The 24,124-nt window shown below is 38.5% G+C and overlaps 2 protein-coding genes across 6 annotated transcripts; one reads left to right on the top strand and one right to left on the bottom strand.

The window, feature by feature from the left end:
- Window positions 1-1,194: 1,194 nt before the first annotated feature.
- Window positions 1,195-4,042, top strand: ZAP1 (zinc-dependent activator protein-1). 4 transcript variants are annotated; one of them, XM_079002371.1, is made up of 6 exons: window positions 1,195-1,447; window positions 2,139-2,850; window positions 3,025-3,166; window positions 3,266-3,412; window positions 3,512-3,789; window positions 3,955-4,042. In XM_079002371.1, exons 2-5 carry the CDS (start codon window positions 2,211-2,213, stop codon window positions 3,738-3,740), a joined length of 1,158 nt encoding a protein of 385 aa, XP_078858497.1. In that variant the 5' UTR covers window positions 1,195-1,447; window positions 2,139-2,210; the 3' UTR covers window positions 3,741-3,789; window positions 3,955-4,042. The 4 variants fall into 4 exon arrangements, with proteins under 4 accessions (XP_078858497.1, XP_078858499.1, XP_078858498.1 ...); XM_079002373.1 differs by having other exon boundaries at window positions 3,049-3,166; window positions 3,512-4,042; XM_079002372.1 differs by having other exon boundaries at window positions 3,037-3,166; window positions 3,512-4,042.
- A 16,473-nt stretch (window positions 4,043-20,515) lies between these two features.
- On the bottom strand, window positions 20,516-23,350 carry SCL21 (SCARECROW-like 21). Of its 2 annotated transcripts, none has more exons than XM_079002369.1 (2): window positions 22,982-23,350; window positions 20,516-22,844 (listed from the first exon to the last, which is right to left on the bottom strand). In XM_079002369.1, exon 2 carries the CDS (start codon window positions 21,991-21,993, stop codon window positions 20,572-20,574), a length of 1,422 nt encoding a protein of 473 aa, XP_078858495.1. In that variant the 5' UTR covers window positions 21,994-22,844; window positions 22,982-23,350; the 3' UTR covers window positions 20,516-20,571. The 2 variants fall into 2 exon arrangements, with proteins under 2 accessions (XP_078858495.1, XP_078858494.1); XM_079002368.1 differs by having other exon boundaries at window positions 20,516-22,073.
- Window positions 23,351-24,124: the final 774 nt, after the last annotated feature.

Genomic DNA, 24,124 nt, shown 5'->3' with positions numbered 1-24,124 from the left:
TTAATACTCCGGCATCGGGCCCCGCCCGACATCAGGCCCCGTCTGGCATCGAGCCCCGCTCGGTATACAGATCTGTCTCTCTTAGGCCCCGCCCACTAAACACATGCAATCATATAACATGCTAACACATAAATAAACATACTCTACCGTATCCCTGTCCTAAGAAACATACTCTGCTAATAATGAGATACGGAACTTCGTCCGTACTCAACTAGTTCCAGGCATGGCTTCAGCAGTGCAAGGTGAGTCTCCTCACTGTGTGAATGGGTCTAAGGCCACAATGTCAGCCCATGTAGTCTATGAGTAGGAAGACTCGGGGGTTAGCCCTAGGCATTGTATGCTAGTATGTTTTTCCAGACCAAGGTTCGATGTCGGGCGGGTGCCCGAGGAATGTTTACATGTTAGATTATACTTGTTGTCTGTGTGATACTTGTATGTGCCTGGTAAGGAGGTGAGTGTGGACGAGGTCCCATATCTCATCACTAGCTGAGTACGGACGATGTTTCGTATCTCATTATTAGCAGAGTATGTTTTTTAGGACATGGATATAATAAAGTATGTTTCTTTATGTGTTAGCATGTTATATGATTGTATGTGTTTAGTGGGCGGGACCCGGAGACAGGCGGGGCCTAAGAGAGACAGACATGTATACCGAGTGAGGCTCGATGCCAGGTAGGGCCTGATGTCGGGCGGGACCCGATGTCGGAGTATTAAATTAATGGTTTTAGTATTAAATTAAAAACGAAATTTTTGGTCATTATTTTTGGGATGTTACACAGTTAAAAAAAATATGTTGCTTTCTTATGTACAAAAAATAAGAAGTTGCCAACATGTGAACACGGATAAGAGGTAGTTACTCTCCTAAGTCATTTTCCCTTTGAGTTACCGGTTAAAACATGTATTAACCGGTAACATTGGTGTAATTTAAACAATTAAAACAAGTTAGTTGCTTTATTATGTACAAAAAAGAAGACGTTGCCAATATGTAGATACGGATAAAAGGTAGTTAACCTCCTAAATTATTTTCCCATCAAATTACCAATAACATATTAACAAAGAGACATCAATTTTTTTTCTTGATGTTTTAGTGTTTAAAGGGTACAAGTACAACTTTCATTTGGCGCCGGCGAAAACTTTGTTTAGATGTGTTAAATAAATGAGGGACAAGTTGTATTAATCAAAGAAGTATAGGGGAAGTTGATGTAACTTATCCAACTACCAACCAAACACATCAGATTCTTCCCTACACTCCACCACATACAAACACTTCCTTTCTCCCTTCTCCCTTCGATCCATCGCTTTTCCCTTTTTCCTAAACTAGTTTGCTCGATTCTACTCAACAATTCACTCACCAACGCTTTCACCAAGCTCGACGGCAACGATTTGTAGCTCCGGTGTGATCGACGGCTCCGATTTTCACGCTGACACGCTGAATTCAACCAAAAAGGTATCTTTTTAGGGTTTTGGTTAGGATTTTGCTGTTTTAGTTATTTTTTTTTGCTTTGTTTTGATTTTAGCCCTGATAGACTAGTAATTCAGTTAAAACTCTGTAAGTCCATGATTCAGTTTGATGTTGTTGACTTTTAAAAGGTTTGACCTCCTCGGGTTTCATATCTAGTTTGTAATTTTCGACTTTCGCCGATTCTGGTAGAGAAAAATAAACTAGGTTTTGAATTGGATTAACGAGTAGAATTTTATACTCGTGTTTAGGGTTTAAGTCTTTACTGATACTTTACATCGGGGTTACGTTGTTCAACCTAGTCCAGTCGTCTGGATTTTTGGGATTATTGTTGGCTTGAAAATCTGATCTTTTAATCGGTTGATCGGTCAGTATGGTTATGGTGCCAGGCTTCCTTTCAGAGTCATTGATTTCGTTGATATGTCTTTGTGTTATTATCAAAATTACTTTTCACGAGCTGCAGTTTTCAAAGTTGTTTCTTGTAATCATGCTATAAATAAGGGATATGGTTCATCTAGAAGAAAGCATGGACCTTTTTGGAAAGTGAATTATGATTTCTAGATTGGTAAACAGTAAACATCTCTTTTTATCTGATTATGGTAGTCCTTTTGTGTTTTTAGATAGATATTTATACCTAATCTCAAGTTCAAATAACCAACTAGTTATTTTTTTTCGATAGTTTCAAGAGCCAAGTGAAGATAACCAACAAACTGAATCACAATGCAACCAAGATGGAAGTGAAATTACCATAATGGACAACACATCCAACAATCTACAGCTGACAGTTGTCCCTGAATCTAAAGAACAGCCATCACTCTCTAATCAAGAAAGGAACCCAGAGCCTATACATGACATGCATCAAAGCCCAAGTTCTGATAGTGGGACCCATGTCTCAAATTCCAATCAAGAACCACCTGTAACACCCAAAAAAGCCTCCTCTAACACATCACAGCAAACTCCTCCACCTCCTGGATCTATATCAGAAGCTGATCAAGAAAATTATATTGTGGCAATAAGGCCAGAAAAAGGGCTGGATAAATTACCTCTGAGACGCAACATTGACAATCTTACCCCTACACCACAGTCTGACCAAGGTATCACTTTCTCAAAACTACCTGAGAAACCTACAGGGGATGGGTATAATTGGAGAAAATATGGTCAAAAACTTGTAAAAGGGAATACATTTGTTCGAAGCTATTACAAATGTACATTTGGTAATTGCCCTGCAAGAAAACAAGTGGAACATTCACATGATGGGCATATCACAGAAATAAATTATTTATGGAAACATGAACATCCTAAGCCTATAAATACTCTTGTTAAAGGCTCAGCATTTGTTTTGCCTATTCAATCAAAAGCATCTGATGACCTTTCTCTAGTCACATCTGAAGGTATTCACTATATAAAGTTTTATGTCTTAATTCCAAGAAAGCCCTTATCTTTTGACCCATTTTTTTGGAAACATCACTCTCTATTCAATCAAAAAAAAAAAAAAAAAGTAAGGGCTTTTTTGGAAATAACCCTAGTTTTTATTTGTTTACTAAATAATAAAATGTTATGTGAAGACCATTCATCAGTCCATCCTGCAGCATCTCATGAACCCGAGACCAATCAGCTTCAACTGGTTCCAGTACCTGATAATTCCCAAGAATTGGCAGTTTCCCGAAGCGAGGGTAATAATGACATTTCATCAGAATCCAAGAGACAGTAAGTTAATGAACGCACTACACTACACTACTTAATACTTTTTAAAAAATAAAAATAAAATTATTTAACTATCCAGTTTTGTTATATATGTTTTTTCAGGAAGAGAGAGAATGAAGGGATTTCAACAAAGACAAACTGTGAGCCTCGAGTAGTTGTTCACACAACAAGTGCAGTTGATATTGTAAACGATGGTTATCGGTGGCGCAAATATGGTCAGAAATTAGTCAAAGGAAATGTCAATCCAAGGTAACAATACAATTACATTATTAAAAAAGTTTTTTAACTTTATTTGTTTTTTTTTAATATTTTATATCTTATCTACTAATAATAATTTAATTAATGCAGGAGCTATTATCGGTGTTCAAGTGCTGGTTGTCCAGCAAAGAAGCATGTGGAGAGGGCAGCCCATGATGAAAAGGTGGTGATTACAACTTACGAGGGGCGGCATGATCATGATCTCCCGGCTGGTGGTCGGAATGTGACTCCAAACATCTCTGGAATCGGGACGGGAACCGGAAATGCTGATTCCAATGACGGGTCAAGGCCTCAACCGGTGGAATCTGGTGCTAACTGAGTCAGCCTCTAACCTACCATTGTAGTGTTGCTTGATGCTTATTCCCAAAGTAAGAAGTTTAGTGTGTTGGTTTTGCTCCACGCTTGTCTATTTTAAATATATTATTATTATTATTATTATTGAATTCTACCCTTAGGTCTTCTCCATGGTAGTCGAGTCACATAGTGTTGTTATATTTTATTTTTACTCATAAAAAAATTGTTATGATTGGCAGATTAAAGATCGGATGATTTGGATGAGCTATAGATATTATGAACCACTTCTTATATTTAAATAATTAATTTCTTTTAACTTTATGACGACATCGGATTGAAGGATTTGAAATTGAAATCCATTGTTTGGTTAAGAATTGAATCAAATAAGTATAATATAACTATTTTATTATATGTTTTGATGACAAACTGATTTTTGGCACATAGCAAAAATGAAGTTGGTAAATATTCTTGAGAACAAAAGGGAATGTAATCTCTCAATTTCATTACATCGATAAAGTATCCAAAAACTTTAGTAATAAAATTTGTTCCCCCGTGAGAAACTCTATCATAATTTATTGTCAGCATATATGGAGAGTAATCAAGTAAAATAAAGTATGGTTTTTAAGTTTATTGGTATGTTGGATTTTCTTGGGCCATTGAAGAATATCCATATGTAACTTGGAATACCATTGTAGAAGATCGTTCTTTTACAAGTGGTTTGGTGTTCTTGTTTGGGAGAATGTGTTCTGATGATTTATTGAATTCTACACTCTTAGGCCTCGTTTGTTTTTCTACAAAAGTATTTTTTGAGCACTTTTCCCTTCTGGCGGGTAGACGTTTCGCAAGTGCACGTCTTCTTCCGCAAACTTGGAAAAAGACAAAAGATATTTAACCATTTCCACTACAAACAGCACCTAAAGTGTATATATACATTTCAAAATGATTTACAAACCAAACAAAAATTTATCAAGAAAACAAATTCCACTTTGATTCAAAATCCTAATAGTCAAAAAGATTAAACATTCCAAATTCTTTGACAGAGTTGAATTAAACAAAGACAATTCACAATCCAAATACCCCTAAATGTTTGGACACTACAAGCTCGATGACACCCTCCCATTGCTCTCAAGTCTCAACTTATGAAATCAACCAAGAACACTTGGATGTCTATGGTGGATTGGTGGTGGTTTATTAGTTTGTCTTTATATCTCATGATGTCATTATTGGATTTGGTTTAAAGTCATGTATCTATATAGTTTCTAGGTGGGGCTCAATCTCATCTTCTATGTTCTATCAATGGGCCACTATTTTCAAGAGCTACGATCTATATAACCTCCATACTAGGGGCCATCTCTATACATCATAGGCGGGCGGTTTATCGTTTAATTACTTCACCAAAACCTTAGGCTCGTTGGCATTGGATGAATTTGATTCTATTCCAAATTATCTCATTAACATCTCTCTATAGTCTATACCTAACGATTTTGTTGTGTATGCACCATAATTATTAAAAATGGTCTCACTGGTTTAGTTAAACATTAATTGATGATACTTTTTGCATTTTTATTTTATTTTTTATCATATTTAATTAATATATTTTTATATTTTATTTTTTGATCTTATGTTGATAGATAATCAATATTTTAAATAACTAAAGATAAATATAATTTTTGAAGTATTTTACATTTCTTATTAATGAACTTTTGTTTCTATTCTTATTAATGAACTTTAGTAAATTCTGATATTCGTTACATGTGAACATGATAATACATTCAAACGTATATTGTTCAAATGTATCATACAAAAATAACGTGGAGTTCTATTTATAAACAAAATATGTAATATATTTTTACTAATATTAAAAAAAATAATATTGAAAAAATCGATATCCATATATTCTAATACTAGTTGTCAAACTCATATGTTATACAAAAATAAATATCAAGGTTTAAACAAAAATTTATTTAAATTTGAAATTTAAAATTTAAAATTTTAATTTAAAAGGAAACTTATCAAATAATATATGAGTAGTAATATTGTAATTTAATGTCTATTTTCAATTAAGTCAATTATTAATTAAGATATAAATATGACGTGTTAATTAAGAAAAAAGATAAAAAAAAATGAGAAAATAACGAATGGAAAAAAACATTTATTCAAAAATACCAAAAAATGACATGTGTCCAATTTAATGAAAGAGTGACATGTGCACAATTATTTTCATTTATTAGGGAGGAAAAAAATAGTTTTAATAATACAATTCCATATTAATATCATGCCACATGTCAAAGACATATATTAGGTAACACTTCAAAATTCAAATTTATTTTTTCTAATTATATGTTAAATTTGAAGTTATAATAATTTTAAAAATTTGGTATATCTCTTAGATTTATTTAAAATAATTGAAGATTTATTTTTGAATTTTTACTATCAAAATTTAATTTATTTTATAACTGTGGTTTCCATGGGTTATAAACAAATATTATTATAAATGAGTATTTATAAGAAGATGATAGTGATTGCTTATTGTATAGTTGTTAATTAGATTTCAGTAATTTTGTTTAACAACAATAATCATCATAAATATTTTCCAAGACCATTTTAAAAGTTTTTTTTGAATTAATTTATTACCTTTTTTTGTGAAATGTTATATAAATTCTTAGCGTCCTATTTAAAAAAAACAATATAAAAAACAATTTGTAAATAAAACATTCAGGATAGTATTTCATTAAAATCTTCAAAACGTAATATCAGAATTTACTAAAAATGTTTCATAAACAAAAATGCAGAACTTTCAATCTCATGTTTCATAATCACAAATGTTTAATGATAATATAACCAAATATTCTTAAGAATGCGAATGTCGTTTGCAGTCATATCGAGTTCTTTCATTTCTCTACCTAAAGGGTTTCGAAAAAGATTAATAAACAACGGGCATTCAAAAACTTCTAATGATCATACATAATACTCACCAATTATATCAATCATATATCTTTACATAATACATACTTTCACATAACATTCATATATCACATTCGTTCCTAACACATACCGTTGGTACTAACTATGTTTTGTTCGTTGCCCAGGTTCTCCGAAGGGCTTCGTCTGGAAAGCATTACACACATTTCTAACATAATAAACAAGTTAGTGTAACTTACCTGATCATCTTAACATTAATATTGTCGCGAACTAGGATGAACTTCCACATCTCTAAACACCTACATCCTCATTTTATTGTCGTGGTCAGGAATGATCAATTCCAAACATCATTCTCGTTCATCAAATATTCCTACGTGAAAATATGGTACCTAGCCCCCGATTTAATTCCAAGTTGATTATTATTATTTTTTTTGAACAACGAGATTTTATTAAACTAGCAAGAAGCTAGAAAAGAAACATTATAGTAGCAGAAATAGGATTATGAAGCCAAGAACTCCAGCTAATCTTAGCTTTAGAACACCTATTAGAAATCCAAAAGGACCTGTAAACAACATCATCAAAAAGTAGAGATTTCCTAGGGATATCTGCTCTAAAAATCAAGAAATTTCTAAAATGCCATATACACCAAAAGTAAGTAGAAACCACATCATCAAAGTTGATTATTTGGTTAAACCTGTTTTACTCTTAGTCATTAAATATAAGATAGAATTTAGATAAATTTCATTATTTATAATTAACTATCTCGATAAAATAATATACTTAAATGTCGTTACTATTTTAACTACACAATATTATAACTATCTTCATAAATTTCAAGGGTTTTACCCCTAAATAATAGTGCACTTTCAACCAAGACAAACTTAAACAAATGTGCTCTCTGCACTATTATTATTTGTTTGATATGTATCAAGGTAACATTGATCACCAAATTAATCTAATTATACTTAAATAGTATTAGTGATACAAAATCACCAATATTTTTTGTTATCTTTGATTCTTATTTTATCTCAAAATGTTTTATACAATATATGCTATTATGTTTGATCCCTTTAAGTTTAGTTACATAAAACTAGAGAGTGTATTAAATATGTTGAATTTGTTGGAAAGGTTAAAATGGTCATTTGTTTTTATCCAAACTTTTTATCTACTTCAAAAAGAAAACAATATATTTTAATTAAATACTTACTAAAAACATGTATCATTTATCCATACATGACTTCATACATACAATACTTTTTCTTTTACAACAGTGAATATTATTATAAGAAACTAACAAGGTGCTGGACGGAATTACAAAGTACTATTGATAGGAGAGCAACACTAAACATTTCAATTTAAAAAGACTAAGATTTGCACGATGCTCGAACCATTTAAAAGAAAAAAATTGGATCTCATTCGCCGTCTTGAAATGGGGGCTCCTTAACTTCAATTAGAGTATTTCGCGCTTTCCATATCATCCGGATATCATAACAGAGTATATAAGTCCAAGTTTTAATTTTCTAAATATTTTAAATAAACCTTCATAGAGAATCAAATCCGAGATGCTTGATAGAGGCGAAAGGAAATGCCAGACCATTGAATCCATATATCCCTAGAAAAATGACGACTTAAATAATAAAAAACAGTCCTTAAGTCATGCATTCGTCAAGAGTTGAGAGTTGATGTATCTTAAAGAGTTACGTGAGCCATTAAAACAACTCTAAGTCCCAAACATTATTTAAAGCGCACACTTCGTTGTAAACATATCAAGTATTTAGGTTTCTAGAAGTACATCCTCATCGTTAGATAAAACTCATATATAATTAATTTATATGGTTAAGGGAAATTAAATGTACGACTAATACTTATTTTCTTATATTATAATGCAATTTGCAATATAATAAGCATTGTATAATATACACTAAAATATTATAAAAATAAAACTCTACACATGAAATGGTAGGCCGAAGAGAATGATGTTTTGGTTTTAGCACGACAAATAGGATTTAGGTGTTGTTTGGATGTAGTAAAACCTTTGGGGAGGCTATATATAACCTTGATGGGTCACTTAACCGACTTTTTTTTTTTTTTTTTTCATAAGAAGATATATAGAATTAAATTTGTGAATTAGCTTAAAGATTTGTAGTGAACTATATCCTATATTTTCCAAACTATGCAACCCATATTTTATATTTTAAAAGGTGAAAATATTATAAGGTATAATCTAATATGAATAGGTCAATACAAATTAAATTAAAAACAAAATAAAAAAATAAATACTAATCGTGAATTAGTATTCGATCACAAACGTCGATTCTTTCAACCTCAATTACCGCTTTACAAATCACAATAGTTTATCACTATCTAATGCGCCACACCACAATTGACGATCCGTTGCGACGTGCAATTGTAAAAATGTTTAACCGTTATTACAACAGTAGAGTATAAGCAAAATTAGTGATCAACTTTTAAGTGATAGTTTGATGTCTTATATTGAAAAAATGTTATAGAAAATATTAGTAATCATATAATTATGAAAATATATCATGTTATAAGTCGTAGTTGGATGTAATTGTAAGAACCTTAATTTTTATTTTATTTTATTTTTATTTTTATTTTATTTTCCTTGTACTACTAGACCCACTTCAAACCCACAACTAATATTTTTAATCTATTTCATTTAATAATCGGTTTAACTTAAATAATAAACTATGTGGTTTTACGTTCTAGACTCGCCACTGAGTAAAACCATGATGAGAGAGAGAGAGAGAGAGAGAGAGAGAGAGAGAGAGAGAGAGAGGCCAAACCACAAGGCAGGGGCGGACCTAGGGGGGTCCATGATGGTACCGACAACCCCTGATTTTTCCGGTCGTAGTGAAAAGTTTTTCGAATTTTTTTTGAGTAAATTGCATGAATGGTCTCTATGGTTTACGGTAATATATGTGTTTGGTCCCTAAATTATTTTTTTACCTTGGAAGGTCCCTACTGTTTGTTTTTATTACGCAGTTGGTACCTGTTTTACCTAAAAAGTCTATTTTGTCTTTGATTTTTTAATATATTTAAATAAACACACCCCAAACCTACCCCTCATCTTACATAACATACCTCATCATTTTTTTCTATTTAAATAATAATCTTTTTAGGTAAGATAGAGACCAAGCGCGTAACAAAAACAAACAGTAAGGACCAAGCGTGTAACAAAAACAAATAGTGGGAACCTTGCGAGTTAAAAAAATAAGTTAGAGACCAAACGCGCAAATTACCCCAAACCATAGGGACCATTCGTGTAATTTACTATTTTTTTTCTACTACCGTGCAACCCCTACTATGAAATCCTGCGTCTGTCCTTGCCGCAACGAAAACCGTAGGGTGGGTGCGGTGTTCCCTTGGTCCAACGCGGCAAACCAAAGTAGAGACCGTATAGGAGCCTTATAACGCTTAATACAAAAGAGAAAATTGCAAAGTTTGGTTACCTTGTTGTAACACCGTAAATTTCAAAATAATTTTTTCGCATAATATAAGAACATTTTTCATTTAATTTTCATAAAACATCAAGTTTAAAACTCCAATTCACATCATACAAAATCCCAAGATCACATATCATAAAAATCCCATGCGTGTGTACAGATCAAGTCGGCGCCTTCCCACGGTCATCACTAGTACCTGAAACAAACAACACTAACACTGTAAGCACAAAGCTTAGTGATTTCCCCAAAATACCACATATAACACATATTAGCCACTCGAGGCTATAACTCTGTGGGTCCGTGCACCCAAACTCTATGAACCCTCAGGTTCTAACTCTGTATACATGCACAACATAAATCACATAGAATAATGCAGTGCAACACATAACACATATATAGCACACAAACACTGTATCACATAACTCTAGTTACCTACTCAAGGTAAAGTATAGTGAGAAGACTCACCTTGCGTGTCTCGATAGCTCGCAAATCCCAGAAATCACTAGTGCTCGATCTTCCGAGCTAAAGCCCTCCTATAACACAATACATCTCTAATTAGCACTTTCCCAACTAAGGTTGACTAACCCTAACAAGTCAACGCTGGTCAACTCCGGTTAACGGTCAACGGTCAACTTTGACCGGACTCGGCGAGTGCACTAAAGCGACTCGGCGAGTCTACACGTTTTCACCAACTCTCTAGGATTCTCTTTCGACACGTCGAGTACGCCCCTGACTCGACGAGTTCCACCTGACATGAATCGTGGGGCCACCACGACTCAACTCGCCGAGTCTCAAGAACAACTCGGCGAGTTACAGCTCGACTCAGTCCACCTATCAACCCTCTCCAACTCTCCCTGACTCACTGAGTCAACCCATAACTCGGCAGGACCACTCACTGAGTGGTTAAGGACAATCTTCATGCTACTCGCCGAGTCTGTTCTTCAGACTCGACGAGTCCATGCTATGCACCTTCTCAATCTCGCTTCTGAGGTCAGATCCGTTTCATCCACTCATAGATCTGGCCCTCCTAAGCTCATTCATCACGTAAAATCACAGTCTTGGCTACCATGCAACACCAACAAGGCTCTTTTTGAAGAAAAGGCCTCTAAGATGGCAACCCTAGTCTCTAACCCAAAAGGGAGGACATAAAGCATGGCATTAGGGACTCTATGGACCTGCTAAGGTCCAGATCTAGGTACCATATCCCCATGGGACCTCTCACACTTCAATTACAAAGCAAACAAGGCATGAAGAAACCCTAGATCTAACCAAATCAACAAAAATACGGAAATAAGCTCTGAATGATACCTCAAGAAGCTTCCCCTGACGAAATGGAAGTAGATCCAAGCTCCCCAACTCTTCTAGCTTGATTTCCCCCTTCCTTTCTTGTAATTACACACAAATTTGATGAATAATGGCCTCTTATCTCACTCACAGGAACCCTCAGCTGCTTTGGGTGCTCTCTAGGTCAAGGTAGCCGCAATGAAGGGCCATAAGGTCCTTTAAATAGGGCTTAGGACCGGGAAATTAGGGTTTCATTAAACAGCACGGACTCGCCGAGTCCATTCCTTGGACTCACCGAGTCCAAGCGCAAACCCGCGTCCAAATCCGCGATCATACTCGGCGAGTCTAGGCTCTAACTCGCCGAGTCTCTTCACAATTATCAAAAATAAATAAATGAATAATACCTGGGAAATCCGGGCTGTTACAATTCTCCCCCACTAGAACTAGACTTCGCCCTCGAAGTCTCGCTCTGCAAATAACTCTGGATGCTGCTCACGCATCTCACGCTCCGGCTCCCAGGTCATCTCTGATCCCTTCCGATGCTGCCACTGAACTAACACCAGGGGTACCTCCTTGTTCCTCAAAACCCTGATCTTCCGATCTCTGATGGCCACTGGTCTCTCGGCATAATTCAGGCTCGCATCCACCTGAATATCCTCTAATGGAACTACTGCCGACTCGTCGGCTATACACTTCCTTAGCTGCGACACATGAAAAGTGTCGTGAATCTGCCCCAACTCTGCTGGCAAATCCAAACGATAGGCTACCCGGCCTACCCTCGCGATCACACGGAAAGGACCGATATATCGGGGCCCCAACTTGCCCCTCTTCCTGAATCGAATCACTCCTTTCCAAGGAGAGACCTTCAGGAGTACAAGGTCGCCGACCTGAAACTCAAGCTCGGACCGGCGTCTATCTGCATAACTCTTCTGTCGGCTCTGAGCGGTCAACAACCTCTGTCTGACCTGCTGGATTTGCTCTGTCGTCTAAAGCACGATCTCTGTACTGCCCATCACCCGCTGACCAACCTCTCCCCAACAAATGGGGGTTCGACACCTCCTCCCATACAACAGCTCAAAGGGTGGCATACCAATGCTCGAATGATGGCTGTTGTTGTAGGAAAACTCTGCCAAAGGCAAATATGCATCCCAACTACCCCCAGAATCCAACACACATGCCCGGAGCATGTCCTCTAGCGTCTGAATCGTCTGCTCACTCTGACCGTCTGTCTGGGGATGATATGCAGTACTAAAATGCAGTCTAGTACCCAATTCCTCGTGAAACTTCTTCAAGAATCTGGAAGTGAAACGCACATCGCGGTCTGAAACAATCGAGATCGGCACCCCATGCCGAGATACCACTTCCCTCACATATAACTCTGCCAATTTCTCTGCTGAAGAACTCTCGCTGATAGCAAGGAAATGAGCGCTCTTTGTCAGCCTGTCCACAATCACCCAAATTGCATCAACTCCTCTGGCAGTCCTCGGCAATTTGGTGATGAAATCCATAGTGATCTGTTCCCACTTCCATTCGGGAACCTCCAATGGCTGCAACTTACCATGCGGCCTTTGGTGCTCAGCCTTAACCCTACGACAGGTCAAGCACCTCTCAACAAACCATGCGACATCCCTCTTCATACAGGGCCACCAATACTCCTTTCTCAGATCCAAAAACATCTTAGTGGCCCCCGGATGTATCGAAAATTTAGACCGATGAGCCTCTTCCATCAAAATGGTACGCGTTCCTCCCACAAACGGCACCCAGATACACCCTTGAAACGTCATAAGCCCCCGACCATCGGTAACGAACTCTGAAACCAAACCAACAACCCGTTCCCTCTTCTGCATCTCAGGTTGCACAGCTTCGGCCTGTGCCCCACGAATGACGTCCAACACTGGAGCTATCACGGTCAATCTCAAACACACCTCCCGCAGCGGGGTGCTCTCCGCCCTGCGACTCAATGCATCAGCTACCACATTAGCCTTGCCTGGGTGGTACAAGATCTCACAATCATAATCCTTGACCACGTCCAACTACCTTCTCTGACGCATATTTAGGTTGGGCTGATCCATCAAATATTTCAAACTCTTATGGTCCGTGTATATCGTACACCGAACCCCATACAGGTAGTGACGCCAAATCTTGAGGGCGAACACCACTGCCCCCAACTCTAGGTCATGGGTGGGATATCTCGTCTCATGAGGCTTCAACTGCCTCGATGCATATGCTATCACATGCCCTCTCTGCATTAGTACCGCTCCCAACCCCATGATCGATGCATCACAGTATACCACAAAGTCCTCCATCCCATCCGGGAGGGCTAACACCGGGGCTTCGCACAACCTTTGGCGAAGTGTCTCAAAGGAGGCCTGCTGCTCGGGGCCCCAAGAAAAAGCAACACCCTTCCGGGTCAATCTGGTGAGTGGTACTGCGATCTTGGAGAAATCCTTGATAAACCTCCGATAATACACTGCCAATCCTAGGAAACTCCTGATCTCGGAGGGTGACCTCGGCACCTCCCAACTCATCACCGCCTCAACTTTGGCCGGATCGACCAATATCCCTTCCTGGTTAACGAGATGTCCTAAGAACTGGACCTCCCGCAACCAGAAATCACACTTGGATAATTTGGCATAAAGCTTCTCCGATCTCAGAACCCCGAGAACCTCTCTCAAATACTCCTCATGCTGCTCTCTAGATCTCGAATATACCAGAATGTCGTCGATAAACACAATCACTGACTGATCCAGCATCGGCCTACACACTCGGTTCATGAGATCCATGAACACCGCCGGGGCATTGGTGAGCCCAAAAGGCATCACCACAAACTCATAATGCCCATAACGCGTCCTGAACGCTGTCTTCTGGACGTCCTCATCCCGCACCCTCACCTGATGATATCCAGACCTCAAATCGATCTTGGAGAACCAAGATGCTCCCTGCAACTGATCGAATAAATCGTCGATCCTCGGCAACGGGTAACGGTTCTTGACCGTTAGCTTGTTCAACTCCTGATAATCAATGCACATCCGGTGTGAACCATCCTTCTTCTTGACGAACAGGATAGGCGCTCCCTACGGCGAGCTGCTCGGCCGAATAAACCCCTTCCCCAGCAGCTCCTGAAGCTGCGAGGATAACTCTTGCATCTCTGGAGATGCAAGACGATAAGGCACCTTGGCGATAGGCGCGACCCCCGGAACCAAATCGATACTGAACTCCACTTGCCTCACAGGAGGCACTCCCGGCAACTCCTTGGGAAACACATCCGGGAACTCACGCACTACCGGAACCTCCTCCACTGAACTCGGCCTCTCAGAATCCACCCGCGTATCCATCACGTAAGCCACAAAACCCATACAGCCCTGCTGTAGACACTGTCTCGCTCTAGCGGCCGAACAAAACGCTGACCCTGAACGCGTACCCTCGCCATACACCGAAAGAACTCCCCCACTAGGGTCTCGTATGGTCACCAGCTGTCGCTCACAGTCGATAACCGTACCGAATCTGCTCAACCAATCCATGCCCACAATGACACAGACATCACCCATCGCAATAGGAACCAGATCAATCGGGAACTCAACACCGAAAATCTCGATTACGCACCCTTGGAGAACCTCCATGGCATATATCACCCTTTCATAAGCTATGGAAACCCTCAGAGGCCGACTCAACGCCTCATGACTAACACTGATATGCTGATTAAAAGCCAAAGACACAAAAGATCGACTCGCACCCGAGTCAAATAACACCAAGGCAGGTACAGAATTCACAAGAAAAGTACCTACGCATAACATAACATAAGCATAATATCTCAACATCAAAATAAATACATGAAAGAATACATACCAGCCATGACATCGGGTGCTGCACGGACCTCCTCCGCGGTCAGCTGAAAAGCTCTCCCTCGTGCCCTCGGTGCTTCGGCCTTCACTGGCCGAATCTCGGTAGCTCTGATGGTGGCAGGGACAGATCCCTGAGGTGCTCCCTGAGATGATCCTCGCAACTGCAGACACTCTGCCTTCCGGTGTCCGGTCTGATTGCAGTGGAAACACACCGCAAACCCTTTTGGGCAGTCCTTGGCCATATGCCCCTCCTTGCCACACTTGTAGCAAGATCCTGTTCTGCAAACTCCATCATGACCCTTGCCACACTTCCCACAAGTGCGCCCCTTCTGGCTCCCTGGTTTGGGATCAGCGGGCTTGGCCCGCTTGGCTGCCGGCTGAGACTGTGCCGGTCGCCGATCCCTCCCTTGAGACTCCGCCTCCTCCCTGGCCTGAGTCTCTAGCTCAATCTCCCTCTTCCGGGCATTTTCCTGAAGCTCGGCAAATGTCCGGTACGAGGAGTTCGCCACGAACTCCCGAATGTCCCGCCTCAAGATACTCAGATAGCGGCTCATACGTGCCTGCTCCGTAGACACGTGCTCAGGGCAGAACATCGCCCTTTCATGGAACATCCTGGTGATCACCGTAACAGACTCAGTACCCTGCTTGAGGGTCAGAAACTCCTGGGCCAGACGCTCCCTCTCCACCTGGGGAACGTACTCATCTCGGAACATGGCAGCGAACCTCTCCCAGGTCACTGCCGCAATCTCAGAAGGCGTAAAATGCGCCGTCACAAACTTCCACCAGTCCTTCGCTCCCAAGCGAAGCTGGTTCAGCGCGAACCGGACCTTCAAATGCTTAGGAGATGAGCAAGTGAAGAAACACCCCTCTATATCAGAAATCCACCTCATAGCTGCCACTAGATCCTGGGTCCCATCAAACTTTGGTGGTTTTGTGTTGCTGAACTCCCGGAACAGCAACGCATCACCACCTTGCGGCCTCGCGGCAGCAATAGCTGCAGTGGCCGCTGCAACAGCAGCCTCGGAAAGAGCGGCATAACGCTCGTCAAAGGTCTCAATCAGCGTGGTCTTAATAGACCCGAACATCTCTGATATCTCTGCCCTGATGGCCGCAGCCACCTCCTCGTGGATGATCCGGCGGATCTCCTCATCACTGGTACCACTGCTCTCAGGCATCAAACGTGTCCTCACCATGATCTACCTCTGAAACACGACATACAATAAATTAGAACCTATTCGAGTATACTTACACTCGACAACTCATTCCTCCTTGGTCCTTGGTATTCCAAAGATTCTTACTTGGGCTGTACAGCGCTCCGGTGCTTTCAGTAGTACGGGCCCAATACTATTGTCCGCACCGTATCAGAATACACCCCAAGTCCTCCTCTTCGGATCCCAATTTCCAAGTACTCTATCATGCATAGGCCACTCTCTAATAGATCTCTCACAAGCCCCTTGCTGCTACCTACTCACTCTCAAGCATCTCATAGCAGCTCACCTCTTCCTAGGCTAAGGCATCACAAATCAGGCCACTCTAGCCCTAATAGGAATACCTAGCCTACTCTAGCATGCGAATACATCATATCAATATCAATATAACATAACATGAGGGTATTTTGGGAAATCACCGTTCGGGCGCGGACTGATCGTACACACAACTCTGCTCTGCGTTATTCCAAAAATCTTTTACTCTTTTTGAAAATACTTCTCAAATCCTCAGTTTGAGTTCAAATACGCCCGAAGGTGTACTCGAATCCCTCAAACCAAGGCTCTGATACCAACTTGTAACACCGTAAATTTCAAAATAATTTTTTCGCATAATATAAGAACATTTTTCATTTAATTTTCATAAAACATCAAGTTTAAAACTCCAATTCAGATCATACAAAATCCCAAGATCACATATCATAAAAATCCCATACGTGTGTACAGATCAAGCCGACGCCTTCCCACGGTCATCACTAGTACCTGAAACAAACAACACTAACACTGTAAGCACAAAGCTTAGTGATTTCCCCAAAATACCACATATAACACATATTAGCCACTCGAGGCTATAACTCTGTGGGTCCGTGCACCCAAACTCTATGAACCCTCAGGTTCTAACTCTGTATACATGCACAACATAAATCACATAGAATAATGCAGTGCAACACATAACACATATATAGCACACAAACACTGTATCACATAACTCTAGTTACCTACTCAAGGTAAAGTATAGTGATAAGACTCACCTTGCGTGTCTCGATAGCTCGCAAATCCCAGAAATCACTAGTGCTCGATCTTCCGAGCTAAAGCCCTCCTATAACACAATACATCTCTAATTAGCACTTTCCCAACTAAGGTTGACTAACCCTAACAAGTCAACGCTGGTCAACTCCGGTTAACGGTCAACGGTCAACTTTGACCGGACTCGGCGAGTGCACTAAAGCGACTCGGCGAGTCTACACGTTTTCACCAACTCTCTAGGATTCTCTTTCGACACGTCGAGTACGCCCCTGACTCGACGAGTTCCACCTGACATAAATCGTGGGGCCACCACGACTCAACTCGCCGAGTCTCAAGAACAACTCGGCGAGTTACAGCTCGACTCAGTCCACCTATCAACCCTCTCCAACTCTCCCTGACTCACTGAGTCAACCCATAACTCGGCAGGACCACTCACTGAGTGGTTAAGGACAATCTTCATGCTACTCGCCGAGTCTGTTCTTCAGACTCGACGAGTCCATGCTATGCACCTTCTCAATCTCGCTTCTGAGGTCAGATCCGTTTCATGCACTCATAGATCTGGCCCTCCTAAGCTCATTCATCTCGTAAAGTCACAGTCTTGGCTACCATGCAACACCAACAAGGCTCTTTTTGAAGAAAAGGCCTCTAAGATGGCAACCCTAGTCTCTAACCCAAAAGGGAGGACATAAAGCATGGCATTAGGGACTCTCTGGACCTGCTAAGGTCCAGATCTAGGTACCATATCCCCATGGGACCTCTCACACTTCAATTACAAAGCAAACAAGGCATGAAGAAACCCTAGATCTAACCAAATCAACAAAAATACGGAAATAAGCTCTGAATGATACCTCAAGAAGCTTTCCCTGACGAAATGGAAGTAGATCTAAGCTCCCCAACTCTTCTAGCTTGATTTCCCCCTTCATTTTTTGCAATTACACACAAATTTGATGAATAATGGCCTCTTATCTCACTCACAGGAACCCTCAGCTGCTTTGGGTGCTCTCTAGGTCAAGGTAGCCGCAATGAAGGGCCATAAGGTCCTTTAAATAGGGCTTAGGACCAGGAAATTAGGGTTTCATTAAACAGCGCGGACTCGCCGAGTCCATTCCTTGGACTCGCCGAGTCCAAGCGCAAACCCGCGTCAAAATCCGCGATCATACTCGGCGAGTCTAGGCTCCAACTCGCCGAGTCTCTTCACAATTATCAAAAATAAATAAATGAATAATACCTGGGAAATCCGGGCTGTTACACTTGTTATATTTTTGTTTTTTTTCCTTGTTTGCATCAAAAGGACAAAATTATTATTTACAAAAAACTAATAATCAGATTGTAAAAAGAACAAATTGTTATTTACAAAAATCTAGTAGTCAGATCGTAAAACTAGAGGGCTCAAGGACCAAAATAATAACAAATGTTGTAAAAGTTTATTTATTTATTTATTGGAACCAATGTAGACATCAGCTATACAAAAATACCAAAATTTTGATTTATTCTAAAATTCTTTAAAGCAATATAATTGGATTTTTATTCAAACCAGACGGGGAACCCCCGCGTTGCGGGGGTCGGATGCGACAATTTTTTTCGTTGTTTGTTCTTTGAAAATGTTTATAGTTTGAGTTGCTCATTCCTTCCCTCTTTAACTGATCTATAAACAAATAACTAAATAAGAAATAAAAAAACATCAATGAATCTGTAAGCAAAACTAATAAAGTGACAATTAAACAAAAACATAGGAACCTATAATGCCACAAATAACCAACGGAAGTAGAGGGACCAAAAAAGACAAAAAGGAAGCAACTTTAAAATGACCCAAATATAGTTGAGAGACCATTCCTGCCAAAAAAAATATTAATATGACTAAATATTAATAATATGTAATAAAAGACAAGGATTATGAAGAATTCAAACGAAAGTGAAAAGGTTGTTTGTGAATAAAAGTATAAAGTTGAAGGGTGAATGTTATAACATTAATTGAAAAAAGAAATTCCAACCAATGAAATCAAAGTACTGATAAAATTTTTCATAACTTTATTATATATATAATAATGATTTAGTCGGGGTTGTGACTAACATCAAGCTTTCTAATGCTTCAGATTATTGGCTGTGGAATGTTGATACCCGATACATCGGCTATTTTGTTCGTTCATTGAGAATTTTGATAGTGGGCAAAATAGTCGATGACAACTCTGATCGTGGATCATTTGGAAAGCTCGTAATGATTTAATGTTCAATAGAAAGAGATACTCTCTTTTTAAAACGACGGATGATATTGAGTTAATATTGTTTAATTGGATTAATCATCGTTCTTTTAATTCTGTTTTTTGGTTGGATTTGTGTAGTTCTCTTTTTTTTTATTTTATTTTATTTTGTAATGTTTAAAATTTGTATTCTTTATCTCTAGCATCTTGCTAATTTAATGCATCTTTTGTTCAAAAAAATTATCAATAAAAGTTGATATAAAAAAACAATAAAATGTCAAATATGAGACTACTACACTTGGTAGAGGTTTTGCTTCTTAGATTGGAGGTCCCGGTTTCTCATCTGGGCGTTAGCGAATTTTACTAATTCTATGATATTAACTTGTAACCACTAACTAGCCGTTCAAAAAAAATAAACTTTTTTACTAATTTTATGATATTAACTTCTAACCACTAACTAGCCGTTAAAAATGATATAAATTATAATCAATGGGTTTTAATTTTATAAATAAATTGATAAAAATCATTCACTCTCATAGAATTTTTTAAAACTATTTTAGGTTGATGGATGTTGAAATATTAGGAAAAGAGTTAACTAAAAAGGTTATTGTTATGGATGTTCTTGACCAACCGCACAATATTCAAAGTTTTACATGTTGACATCAAGGGTGGCAATAGTAGGCACCACAATCCCTCAAAACATTCATTATCTTAACTATAGCTTTTTGAGACTACAAAACAAAAAACGTATCTACAATATTTAAGTTTTCTACGAGCATAAGATCAAAACTGCAAATGAAAGACAAAGATTTGAACCCTATTTTCAGATTTAAGTAGATCAAATTCAAAATGTAGATAAAGAAATGATCACTTCTATTTATAGAAAGATGGTTACAATTAGACAAATCTTGTTCATTTCCAAGCGCAAGAAGCAACCAAATCTCTATCCATCCACCCAAGATACAAAGCGCCATCCCTTTCTTCAAGCCTATACCTATCACTATACTTCTTTAACAAAGTCTTAATTGTTCCATTAACCAAAGAACTCAACGGGTACGGGTTAAACCCGGCCATCCTAAATCTCAACTTCCATTTCCCAAGTAGCTCATGCCTTTCCACCCTCTCATTCCCTTCACATGCAATTATATTCACCACATCTTTTGCTAAACAATATTGTTCCACATTTATCCTCTCCTTATGCCCTCTTGGAAGACTCTCATCCATCGATTCAAACATCGCGTTATAGTAATCAAGAGCCTCAAGAAACCGAGGGTAAAACGGGGAAGTGTTCGTGTTCGATTCCTGCTCAACTAGGGTTACAACTTTCGGTTTCAAACTCTTCACCACCCGTAAAATCCGGTCCCGGTGATTTTCGGTACTCACACTTTCATCCGCCATGTGATGCAACACAAACGCGAAGTTGACCGCCAAAGCCTCCCCAGGCCGGAGTCGGAATTGGTCAACTCCGGCTTCGGAAACTGAAACGGAAATGGAATTGAACTCGAATGGGACATTGAAAGATCTTGTGAGCTTACACAGTCGTTGACCGACGTTGACCGACATGGAGTCGGTGAAGGCGGTTATACGGATCCGGGGCGGCCCGCCCCGGCGGGCAGCAAACGCTTGGATTAGCGGGACCCATTGACTTCCTTGACCGATCTGAAAGTCAACAATGTGGACCTTCTTTTCGTTCTTCATTGCCTCGGCAATCGCACCATTTGCTGACATGTAACCGAATTTGAAATAGGGGCAGATTTCATGTAACATGTTTGTGTATGATAAAAGGTTGTGGGTCCCACTCCCGAGGTCATTGCATAATGATGTTTTTTGAGCTGAGAGGCGAGCCACGAGGCCTTCTAGCATGTAAGCTCCGAGGCGTTGGATTGGTTCTCCGGCGACTGACACCATCTCCCGGAGCTCCGATATTAAAATTCCGGCGGTTGAGAAATCGTTGTTTGAAATTGCATCTGCACACGCGATTAGAACCTGTTTCAGGTCACGTTTTGGAACACCCTCCACCATTTCTTTCCAGATTTCCATGTCTTGAAGCTCGATTCCACCATTTCCAACCAAATCTTCATACAGATCTGAAAACATCACAGTCTCCAATTGCTTCAATTTATGCTTAAAGTTGACCAGGTCTTCAGTCACCGGAGAAAAGGAGTTGTACATGGTGGTGCAACTGTTATCTGCGGAGGAGGATTCCAGGGTGGAATATGGGTCGGGTTTGATGAACAGATTGCTTCTTCCATGGTTGATGTTATCTAAAGTCTGAAATTGGGGTTTATAAACATCGTATTCTTGCATTGATGGGTAATACCAGGTGTTCGACATGGTTGATCTTTTGTTTTGGGGTAATTGTGTAGAAGAACAGGGTACAACTCTTAATTGCAGGTAATTTCAACTTCAACGATCTGCACAAAAGGAAGAAGCTTCATATTAAGATAACAAATTTGAAAGTCATGGTCAAGAAATTGGAAAATTGGAGAGAATTCGGTCTATGTTCTCCATTGATTACATGGAAAAAAATTCGCTAAAAAAGCAACTATAATTTGTAAAGCTTTTGTAGAAGTTAAAAAGAAAAGCGAATTAAATTCATAAGCATAAATCTGCACTGAATTCTAAATAGCTTAAGATTCATTAATTTATGGCAGAAAATTCCATTAAATTGCAAATAATTGAGGTTGAAAAGGACCCATCTCAATTTTTTAATCTTTTTGTGGAGATCACCCCAAATCGAATCGGATTTAAAACTATTAATCATTTTCAGTCATTTTTACTTCTGGGTTCATCAAAATGGTATAAGGTTAAGTTTTACGAACATGGAGTAACTTGCAAGAATATTATGTCCTTAAACAAGAACCCATCTCAAATTTTCAATCTTCCCTGAGAAATCCAAATTCGATTTGGCTTTTAAAAAGTTCACCATTATCATACAATTTTACTCGATCACAGCCACAAATTCAACAAAATGGATGAAGATGCCCTCAAACTGCAGGTAAATCGACAGTAATCCAAGAAAGTTATGCCTTTTTAACAAGAATCCATCTAAACTCAATGACTCAATACTCCAATTTGGATTGGGTATGAAGCCCTCACCATCACCATCATCATCATCCATCTTTGCTCTGTCATACCCTCCGTAACCAATAAAACCCTAACTTTAATTCACGTGCAACAAATTTCTATATACAAGCAAAAAAACATGATTATCCATCTTTTCTCCCAGGTAAAAGACATGCACAAAAACACACAGTCACACACCCACAGAGAGAGAGAGAGAGAGAGAGAGAGAGAGAGAGAGAGAGAGAGAGAGACCCACCTCTGAAGATACCATTAAAATGAATTTTTGAGCTGAAGTATCTGCAGGAGAGTACTAAAATCGAAAAACTTATCAGTCCAGTCCAGTAAAGCATGAAGGGGAAGTTCTTGAAGAAAAAGAGGAGGAAGCTGATTGTGGAGATTCTGAATAATGAACAAATATTTTATAGAAAAGATCAAAAGAAGTGGACGAATGAGAAGAGTTATTTGGTGATAGGCATATGTAAGAGTACAACTTGGGTTTTGAATGCCACAGTGAAAGCGCAACTGAAATAGAAATAGAAAGTTAATAGAGCCTAAAGAGGGAAGGAGGAGATGCAGGTCACCTAGGGGCTACTGGGCTAGGGGAAGGAGAGACAATGAGACATGTGGTGTTAATTATCCAGTCCGAGTTTGCTACGTGTTATTCAATTATAATAAAGTGAATACATCATAATCTAGAAAGATTTTCGATTAAATTTTACAAGGGCATACAATTTTCGTCTTTGTAATTTCAAAACTGATCCCTGTAATCTACATCACATGCGTCCTATTTATCTTAAAACTAATTTTTGTGTAACAAACTTGTTAAGTATTTATACATAAGAGTCCTGTTAATATTAAGTTATATACCATCCTCACACATCAACTTTATCTTTTAGGTCATTATTACTATATCATTTAGCCTAATCATTTTTACTTCTTTTAATATTAGTTTTAGTTATTTTATTATTACTAACTTTTTAATTTATTTGTTTATAAAATAAGACAAATTAAAACAATACAAAATAGTATTTTCTTTGGTTACATAATAATATAAATAATATTATAGAAAAATATATTGCGAACAAAAAAGATTGTTATATGTAAAGGTTTTCAAAATAAAAAAGTTTATGGCTGTTTTGATTTTTTTTTCTCTAAAACCTAAGGACGTGATGAATTATATATATATATATATATATATATATATATATATATATATATATATATATATATATATATATATATATATATATATATATATATAGGATAAAGTGAATATACCTAACAACCTTATATAAGCTTAGGTACCTAAACAACATCATACTACGTAATTTTGTATCATATTTACATTTTATTCACCCAAAGTTCTTAAAATTCAACCTCGTAACTTGATTGCTTCCAA

Source organism: Lactuca serriola, chromosome 5, assembly GCF_051521515.1.
Source record: "Lactuca serriola cultivar US96UC23 chromosome 5, Lser_US96UC23_V15, whole genome shotgun sequence".
Taxonomy (NCBI): Eukaryota; Viridiplantae; Streptophyta; class Magnoliopsida; order Asterales; family Asteraceae; genus Lactuca; species Lactuca serriola.
The sequence above is the reverse complement of the archived record's forward strand: the minus strand, read 5'-3'. Positions and strand labels throughout refer to the sequence as shown.